The sequence below is a fragment of the Nuphar pumila genome, chromosome 12, assembly GCF_984573655.1.
Source record: "Nuphar pumila chromosome 12, dmNupPumi1.hap1.1, whole genome shotgun sequence".
Taxonomy (NCBI): domain Eukaryota; kingdom Viridiplantae; phylum Streptophyta; class Magnoliopsida; order Nymphaeales; family Nymphaeaceae; genus Nuphar; species Nuphar pumila.
In genome coordinates, this window is record NC_143260.1 from 33956890 (window position 1) to 33967211 (window position 10322).

Here is a 10322-nt window from a genome sequence, read left to right on the forward strand (position 1 = left end):
TGAAAATTGACATTTTGTATTGCTTTCACATCGTGATTGTATGATCGATAACTTGTTTTGCACTAAACAAGCCTTATAGATCACGTTTGTAGGGTCAAATTTGTCGAAAGAACTGAAAAACAAATAAAATGTCTTTTTTTTATTCATTATCATATAAAAATCCCACAGATGTGTTTGATATAGACTGTTGATTTTTAAACCTTATAGAAGTCTACCCATTTGTCAGAGTAGGAGTCCGATGATCCAAGAGTTCATTGCTATACAATTGTATTGTCAGATTTGAGAAAAACATAATTAGAAGCTTGTTATGCTAGTGATTGTGGATCAGCAACTACCTCTCTCTCTCTCTCTCTCTCTCTCTCTCTCTCTCTCTCTCTCTCTCTATATATATATATATATATATATATATATATATATATATATATATATATATATATATATATATATATATATATATATATATATATATATAGTCACTAGAATATGAAAACTGAAAATATGAGAACTAATGTGTGAACCCTGATTTTCATGAAATTTTTATTCTTTTCTCTAGAATGTAACCATTCGGATGTGATCTACATGCATGGTTTTATAAGAACCCGTTCTTGAATAATCCAATTTTGATGCATAAACAAAATTTTTTTAAGGCTTTAAAATCAATGGCTCATAATATTCATAAATATTAAAGCATTAAAAACATATTTTTCATAAAAAATACACGATCCAATGGTTTATTCCTAGCAAATTCACCATAGGAAGCACATCCACATGGTTGGATTTGCAAAAAAATGTGTTGAAATGCCCACATTTCAAGCTCTCATATTTTAGTTATCATATTTCAGTTTTCATGTTCCAGTCTCATATTTTAGTTATCATATTTCAGTTTTCATGTTCCAGTCTCATATTTTAGTTATCATATTTCAGTTTTCATGTTCCAGTGTGTGTATATATATATATATATATATATATATATATATATAGAGAGAGAGAGAGAGAGAGAGAGAGAGAGAGAGAGAGAGAGAGAGATGCACTCCTTTTGACCTGTTTTCTCATTCTTACTCGATAGGCCCCTTCAAAAATCATAATTTTTGGTATCTTTTCTCACATCTAACACCATATATGTGTGATTTACCGGTTTTGTTTAGTGGAAACTTGCTTTTGTAATGCTGAAATCTGACCTGTATATAGGTTTGCTGGTGATCCAAAATCAATGGCTATAAAGGCATCATTTTTTTTCTTCTCACAAAAAATATATTTTTTTGTCAAAAAAGCCCAATACAAGAGTCGATTCTCACTAAATTAAGCATGCTAAACACATCTAACTGTTCCAATCTATCATAAAACACTTCAAACTACAGTGCCTAACTTGACAAAACCAGAAAAGAAAATAATATGTTCACTTATCATATATATATATATATATATATATATATATAGAGAGAGAGAGAGAGAGAGAGAGTTTCATCTAAAAAAAAGGTTTACTATTGACAAATGATTGTTTTTAATTAGCCTTTGGTCCAACATTTGCATATATATATATATATATATATATATATATATATATATATATATATATATATATATATATATATATATATATATATATATATATATATATATATATATATATATATATAAAGAGAGAGAGAGAGTGAGAGAGAGAGAGAGAGAGAGTTTCATCTAAAAAAAGGTTTACTATTGACAAATGATTGTTTTTAATTAGCCTTTGGTCCAACATTTGCTACCTAAACATGCCACACACGGATGTCTTGCTTTGGCTTTGGCTTTGGCCAGGTTATTTCTTTTCACTAAAAACTAATGCTTGAAGTGTTGGGAAAGGACCTTTGTTGTCCCTTCGCAAGAATTATAAAATAAATAAATAAAAAAAAAGATCACCGTCACCATTTACCACTCCGAGTCCGTCTCCACTCAAGACAAATTAGGCCCCCCCCAACATCCCATACCGAGCCCAGTAAGGTGGCCAACCGCACGAGAGTTGTTGGGACTTGGGAGCCCTCCAATTCCCCAAATTTAACAGCGAGGCCTACCCCCCTTAGCCTCAATGCGGGAGGCCTCCCATCGCCCCCGCCACCGACGCTCCAGCGGGTCCCCCCTCTCCTTTGGGCAACGCATAAATGTAGGCAACCCCATCTTTGCCTTGTCCTTTGCTTTGACCTTCATGTCCTTCTCCTTTTCAATGTCATTTCTTTCGCTGCCACTTGCACTAAAATTTGTCGGTAGTGGGCCCTAGCTGTTGAGTTTTTTTTTTTTTTTTTAAACTTTGTAAACAAGCAATTGTCTGGTAAAACCAACGAGGGCTTGGCTTGTCTGGTAGGAGGAGATAGTGCACGTCTATCTTGTGTTGGGAAGTTGTAGATTCAAAACCCAATGGTATAGTTGTTTAACTGGTATGGTTCTTTCTGAACCCCAGCTCGCCTTTAAAAAAAAATATATGTCTGATAATGAGTTCTGGTCGGCTCCGCTACACTCATGAATAGCTCCTTCACGCTTGTAAACTGAGCTCGACATTCTGCCTTACAAGTTGCTCATGAAAACTGTTACAGGGACACGCCATCTTGGTGATATGCCCCATATGAGATGAGCGGACACATTCTAATGCGTAGACATGGGCATGTATGGATAAAATTTTATTTTTTTTTTAAATTTTAATACAAGCCAGCTCAGCTCAGCTCAGCTCACCACGAGCTCCAGCTCGAGCTCAAACTTGGTTTCAGCCTTAATGAAACAAGCTCCAACAGGCCTTGTTGGACTTGTTTACCAGCTATCCGTCTTTATGCAAATTTATTTTTTTTTCACTCATGAGCCATCGATCACTTACGGGCCTAATGGCCTTGATTCATTTTGATAAGGTAGGTGTGTCCGGTCTCTTTGGGGCCACATTCATTTATCTCATTATTTTTTCTTTCTTTCTTTTCTTTTGATGATGATAGGGCTAGAGGCAATGATGATGCTTTAGTATAGTTATCACGTAAACTGCTGGTACACCTTTTTTGAGAAAGGATTTTTTTTTTTTTGTATACTATTTTTTTTTTAAAAGGCAAACTAGAGTTAGGCAGACCCTATCAGTCATAAATGGATTTGAACTTGCAACATCCCAACACAAGGTGACATGCACTAGCAGCTCCTACCAGACAAGCTGAGAGTTGCTTTTGTATACTACTGTTATTTGTATACTGTTAACATTTCAGGGTTTCTAGAACATTAGATTTTGGGTGCATTTGCTTGGTTCTTTTATGAAAACCATTCGATTCACTCTTGAATGGGCTATTTTTAATAAATGTAAAAAATAAAACAAATAATTTTGTAATATTATTTTAATAGTTATGATTGACACATAATATTATTATTATTATTTTTTGACCCAGCTGAATTGGTGGCCAAAGGATTCAGGGCCTATACCGATACTGACAACATTGGTTTAGAGTGTGTGAGCTTGATGTTATGCTCAAACTTGAGTTCAAACTCAAAAGTTCCTTGTGAATCTTAATACATGAAAAGTGCACTCTAATGTGTAATGAACTTTATGTGGTGCACCAACAATTGGATAAAAGGTGCTCATACTTGCTTTAGGTGATGCACCAACAATGGGCTAAAAGCTGTTCATATTTGTCAAGTATTATTGTTAATGTTATTAAACATGAATAACTTATTGTGTAACTATAGATATCTACATTTTCATAGAACATTACTATATAAAATTTTACACATAACCTCATTGAGCCATACCAAATTGCTTAATAACTAACTTCACAACCATCCCCAGCCATGCAGTCACCCATTATTAATCCCCAAAATGGGAACAGCATCTAAGAACAGAAAGGAACATCAGCAATAATAGCAAAGGTGTTAAAAGAGAGACATTATCAAAATAGCAGGTTGGGATTGTCCTCACAAAAAAAATCAGTGGGTTCGTGGCATTTTGGTGATTTCCATGTAAAGCAGTTGCAATTGTAATTGCTTTTTGTTATTCATTCTGTCCTGATTTGGCATTAAGCTACCATCTTTTCTGTTATTGGTAAATAAAAAAAACTACATTACAAAAAATAAAGTTGGGGTAATTGATTCTTCCTTATCATCCTTGTCCTTTACCCTCTTTCAAAAAAAATCAATAAAAAAATTAATTCCCACTTTTTTTTCTTTACTAATTTTTTTGAGAGGTGGTATTTAACGACACCCAAGACCGACCTTTTGGAAACGGCGGATTCGCCCTCTCTCTCTCTGTAGGGTTTCCCAATCCCCTGAGGTACATTTTCTTCTTCTTATCTCCTCCTTCGTTGCAAGTTATGGTGCTCTCTTTTTGTGTGTTTTTTTGTTATTTTTGTTGTTTGGTTTCTTTGAATTCCTTTAGACAATGCGCTTAATCTGTGGGTTTTTTTTCTGGTTCTGTGATTTTATGCTTTTAGAAATTTTATTTTGCTTTTTTGGGTTTTTTTCTTCTTGATTATGATTGATTATTTGTGTTTCTGCTGGTTTTTGTGCGGTAATAATCTAGGGTTTTGGGTTGTCATGGGGAGTTTTGATTGGTGTTTCTCGAGGTACATTTGGGTGTTTGGGGGTGGGGTTGTTGGTTGGTTGGTGGTAAATGCTTGTTGGGGTTTTTTGTTTGGTTTCCTGGGATAGGGTTAGGGCTATTGGTTGTGCCTAGTTGCATTTGTAGTTTTTTTTTTTCTTTTCTTTTGTTTGGTATTTTAACTAATTTTGTTGGTTAATTCTGCATGAAGGTTGTGTTTGGTGGGTTTCCATTTTTTTTTAGTAGTTGGTATTCCTCCGATCCTTGAGAAAATGGCGAAATTCTCGGTCAAATTCTTCGAAGAAGCAATTCTGCTAATTATACGAAGTTGACGGGATGTCACGAGTTCGAAGCCCATGGATGTGTGTCCTTTTCTGGGCCGAAGCTGGGTGTACTCTCTGGTGGGCGAGGGGGGACCTGGGGTTTTATGCAGATGAACCCGGGGAGAGAGACTGTTTTTCCGCGGTTATCAAAAGAAAAATTGTTTTGTTCCTTTTTTCTTCTGAAAAAAAAAGTTGTTTGATACTACAAAGGCAAATTGGCGAGTAAAATTGTGAGATTGTGACTATGCTTCTAGCTACATTCGGGGGGTAGGCATGGGTAAAGGTGTTCGTGTGCTGGTTCCAGTGAGTCTTGATTCATTTTTGCAAGACACACATGATGCTGTCATGGTTATGTAGTCATCTGTCTCTTTTGCTTCTGGATTTTATGAAAGGAGCCAGCTAGTGAAGAGCTCCTAAAAATTCTGCACCCAAATGCTTTTTGGTTTTCTTCTCTCTCATGACATAAAAAGATTGTCATTAAGTTGGCTTATTATGATTCTGTGTTGTTTTTTCTTCTTCAGTTTTGTTAATTAAAGTTTTTTGGCGTAATTTCAGGATGTGAAAAATCAAAGAGCGGTGGAGGGTTGAATTTGGCCAGCTTGGAATGTGGGGATTGAATACCTGAAATGTATGTTTATCAAATGGTGGCTTTCATGTATTAGAGTTTTTGAGGTTCATGGCCTGAAATTTGTAATGTTTAATTGGGAAAACACCTACTGTTTGGAGGAGTAAATTTTTTATACAGATTAAGTTTCTTCTAGTTCTGGCGCTCACAGAGAACGTAAAGTTTGCAGATACATAAATCTATTGTTGTGTCCTATGAATGTCTTGTTTTTGTCTCATATATGTTAAGGCGGTTAGTTTACTGAGGTGTGGTCCGGAGATTTAGATTGGTTGAAGTTGTTCATCCTACTTGGTCCTTTCAATCTATATGAATTTTCTTGGTTTCCACATCTCCCCAAAGGATTTATCTTCAAAAAAACTGGTCATGAATTTGAGGTGAGAAGCCTGAAATTTGCTTTAATCTTGGAAAAGGGCTGGTTTTTGCACCTCTGATCATTGGAAGTCTGTAAGTAAAGCTCATATCGTGTATATGATGAATATTCTGTTCTCTTGCTGCTAAAGAAGAGGGATAATTATGGATCAGACTGGTAGAATAGAAAGAGAGTGTATCCTGGATCTTGAGAGTGGTGGAACCAACAGTGTTGAAGAACAATCAAAAGTTACTGTTTCTGGCAATAAGCAATCAAACAAAACACTTGGAAAAGATTGGAGTGTCTTTGTGATGTTGGATGGATCTGTAAGAGGTGTGGATACTCCAAATGTGTGCAATCATGCAACCTATGTTTCAGATACTGGAAACCCAGAATTATCAGCAATGAAAAAATTAGGGGAAGACAATGCAAGCTTCAGGGTGAAAAGACTTGAAGGTGAAAAACCTAGGAAACCAAGCTGTAAAAAGCCTCCAAAACCACCACGCCCGCTGTTGTTGGATGCTGCCGATCAGAAGTTGGTCCAGCAGCTCTCAGAGGTTGCAATGCTGAAGCGGGCAAGGATTGAAAGGATGAAAGCTTTGAAGAAGATGAAAACCAGCAAAGCACCATCTTCGAATGGTAGCCTTTGTGCCATGATCATCACAATTCTCTTTTGCCTGATTATAATTCTGCAAGGTACCTACCGCCATCCCATCATTGTTGTGAGAAATATTTTCATTACCTCCATTTACTATTGTTCAAATATCGCAGTGTTTCTAGCTTGGTCAGATTTGAGATTTTCTGAATGAATACTGTTGATCAAAGTACACATCTATAAGTTGGACCGTTATTTTTTATCTTTCCTTCTTGATCCAAGCAATTTCTCCCTTTCTGGAGATTCTATATGGCATCAATTACTGTAAGGTCTTCAAATGTTCTATAGTTGCTGATTGATGTCCTCTACATTTGCTAATACTAAGCTCTGCAGAGACATCTGTTTCGATTATGATAATAATTGACTTGAACTGTTTCCATGGTCATGTGGGATAAGTGGTTCGTCAGTCAGAGGAGAAGAAAGGAGATCTATCTTTTTCAATAGACAGAACCGTGATCCATCGGCCACTCCCCTCTTTTGTTTTAATTCTTTTTTCAAAAAAGCTGCCTAACTTATCAGATATTTACAAAAGGCTGCCTAACATTCTGATAATTAGATTTAGCTTCCTGATTTGATAATTTACGTTTCAAAGATATGCTTGATTTTAAAATCACTCAGTTGATCTTGTTTAGTTAAACAAAATGACTATAATGTCCTCTTTTCGTGGATTTGTTAAACGAAAAACCATGAGATGAGATGAGTTGTTCTAAAAGGATTATCTATATATATATATATATATAGAAACTTATGCATTCTGACATGTTAAATTACCAGAAAACAAATTTAGTGAGTTTACGTTAAATCTTGGATTAACATTGATTGGCCCAGTGGGACAAACAAAAATAAGGAAACATATTGATGAGTGGATGTAATATAGGAATATGATGCAATATCTGTAGTATTTGAGAATAAAACATTTGAACAAGATGAAGCGCAAATTTTCAATAGAAATTGGCAAAAGAAAAATTAATGTGGTTTATGCTATGCTCCATGGTGCACTGTGTATGACTACCTGTATTATATGATATGTCATGGTTGTACTTGGACTCCTTGTGACCTGCTCAGTTGAGCAAAATGAAAGAGGTGTTACTGTAGCTAAAAAGGATGTTTTTATCTAATACCTTCTTATCTGCTTGTGCCATGCAACTCTATCCTGTTCAAGATTTTGGGTCACTGGTGCCTCTTTTTGGTGCCTCATTTTGTAATATTGCACCTGATGTTTTTCCTATATTTTATTAAAATCTTGTAGGTGTCTTCTCTCAGCACAATTCTAGTGTGAACTTTCAAGGTTCGCCTGTTCCTGCCATGGCAAGAGGGCCAGGCTTAATTTCAGTCCAGTTCAGCAGTAATGACTCTATAGGCAGCACTTCTGCTTCTTCTGAATCACCTAGGTAGGTTCTAATAGTGATTGGATTTTGACATGCAATGCTTGTACCAACAACATATATCTGCAATTATTAATGTGCTGCAGCATTTTTGTTTCGTCCTAGATGATACTGAACTCCCGAATACCACCAGATTCCTTATGAAACCTTGGAAACCCCTTGAATGTGTATTTACCATTTCTAAAGCCAATCTAACTATTAGCAGCATTTCTTTGATGCCCCACATTTTGGTTTCGTAAGGAGACTGAGTTGCCATCGTTCTTAAGGCTGTGTTTGGGACCCGGTGTTGGAGAGGAGATGAGAGGGGTGATGGGAGTGGAGATGAAAATGGGCGATGAGGCTGGAGTTGTCAACATCCTAGGATGTAGTTGAAAATGGCCCATCTCCACTCCCAACACCAGCCTCATCTCCCAAAACGGGGTGCCCAAACATCTGTGGGGGTTGGTAGTATTAATTACACTCATTAAATACCATCTCCACTCCCATCTCTGCCTCCCAAACAGAGCCTAAAATGTTTGGTAGTGGCAAAACTTTAATTTTTCTTTGCATGGAAAGATGTACACCTTGCTGTCTTTTTTTTCCTTTCATGAAAATTATGGAGAAAATAAATTGAAGTCCAGTGCTTGAAAGCTATTGCTAAATATTTGCATGAGATTAATATTGGGCATTGCAACTACCACTGGGTTTAAGAAAACAAAAAAACAAATGTTGAATGTTTTAGTAGACTATTCATGAGCCAAGATACTATCATTTGATGTTTTATGGTTTCATGTTCTTTTGTTGCAGCATCATTTGATGTTTCATACGCCAGGTTGCTACCATTGGGTTTAAGAAAACAAATTTTGAATATTTTAGTAGACTATTCATGAGCTAGGTTACTACCATTTGATGTTTTATGCTCTCAGAAATCTGATTTCAGGTTCTTTTGTTGCAGCATTATAGAACAGACGTCAGGTGCAGGTATGGACGAAAGGAGCTCACAATAAAGCAAGGACCTTCAATGGAGAGCTTTTCTTTGGGTGTCAATCCAGTTGGGTAGTTTTTGTTTGAGAAAAAGTTCACCCTTTCTGAAGATCACGACTCAGCTGCTGTTGCCATAGTTTGTTTTATGAACTTATTGTGTTGTGCATATGTACAGAGTCTGTCTTTCCCCAGAAAAACAAGAATTACAGTGTACCGATGAAGTGAAAAAAATATTTCGGCCCGTTACATACTATAGATCTTGTTGCCTACTGTGATGTGTTGGGAAGTTTCTGCCGAAAAGATCTCCTAAGTTTGTTACAACCCTATGCAAGGGGAGCCACTTTCCCTTGAAAGGGATGCTTGGGAGGGAAAGTGCTTCTCCATGGGAGAGTTTAACTCATTTTGATAGTAAAGATGTTTTTTTGCATTTGTTATGTGACTTCACCACATATTTCTTATGGAGATGTATGTTTCACCCGCCTTCTGAAAGAGAGATCCTCTTTCTTATGAAACACTTTTTTCATAGGAAAGGGCATGAAACAAACGACAGAGCAATTTAAAACATTGAAAGGAGTCGTAGTAATATGTTTGCTGCGTAACATTGCTTTAAACCAAATAATATTTTGTAGGGCATTAGAAATTTATTTGTCCTTGCTGTTTACAGTCTAGTTGAGGCGAAATACAATAATCAGTTCCATGGTATTTGATAAATTGTCAACAAACCGATTCGAAATTGTAAAAGGATTTGGAAGAAAACGGGTGAATTGTAACACTTTTTATGCAAGTGATATTTTTTCTTCTTTCTTTCCTATTTCCCCCTCCCCAAACTAAGCAGCAACAAATCTTTCCAGTTGTGATTTGTGAAACTCTGTAGAGGGCTTTCAAAGACATCACCTTGGTGGTGGTAAAAATGCACCCTTGTGATAGTCAAATGCCATCAGGTCGCCACTGAAAAAGGTGATCAAGCTCATAGTAAGATGCAAATGTCCTAGTCTACACCTGCTATGTTTAAACCAACTTAATTTTGATGAGTTTGATTTTAGGGATTCAAATTAATGGTCTGCAGGCCTTGCAGCTATACTAATTGCCGTAAACATCCAAATCATTGAAGATATCAACATACTCCAGTTGCATTTGTTGAATGTTAAATTGTTCCTAAACGATGGCATCAAAGGAGATAGCCGGATGGTTTAGGGCACATAATCATAAATAAGCAAATATGCAAAGTTTTTAGAATTAAGATATCAGGAAAAAATCATTATTTAAACTTTTTTGACAGAAAAAATTTATTATTTAATTGATAAAAAATATTTGACATCTTATAATGTTCACGTGTCATAGAGTCACATGTTGTGTCCTATCCCCTAGGCATGAGACCCTAATGGTGCCCCTCTGTGACATAGGTTAAAGATGCTCCCTAGTCTCCACCAATGCAGTTTCCCATTTCATGGCAAAATGGCAAGAAGGCCTTCTTAACTAAAAAGCATTACA

The 10322-nt window shown here is 36.2% G+C and overlaps 1 protein-coding gene across 1 annotated transcript; it reads left to right on the top strand.

The window, feature by feature from the left end:
- Positions 1 to 4210: 4210 nt before the first annotated feature.
- LOC149820627 (uncharacterized) lies at positions 4211 to 9259 on the top strand. Its single transcript, XM_089982133.1, has 4 exons — positions 4211 to 4264; positions 5410 to 6524; positions 7733 to 7874; positions 8803 to 9259. Exons 2-4 carry the CDS (start codon positions 5993 to 5995, stop codon positions 8852 to 8854), a joined length of 726 nt encoding a protein of 241 aa, XP_089838259.1. The 5' UTR covers positions 4211 to 4264; positions 5410 to 5992; the 3' UTR covers positions 8855 to 9259.
- Positions 9260 to 10322: the final 1063 nt, after the last annotated feature.

Bases quoted from the DNA above. Each gene is read 5' to 3' on its own strand.
- LOC149820627 (XM_089982133.1), top strand. From the start codon at position 5,993: ATGGATCAGACTGGTAGAATAGAAAGAGAGTGTATCCTGGATCTTGAG. The intron at 6,525-7,732 runs GTACCTACCGCC...AAAATCTTGTAG, and splicing joins CCTGATTATAATTCTGCAAG to GTGTCTTCTCTCAGCACAAT. The intron at 7,875-8,802 runs GTAGGTTCTAAT...CTTTTGTTGCAG, and splicing joins GCTTCTTCTGAATCACCTAG to CATTATAGAACAGACGTCAG.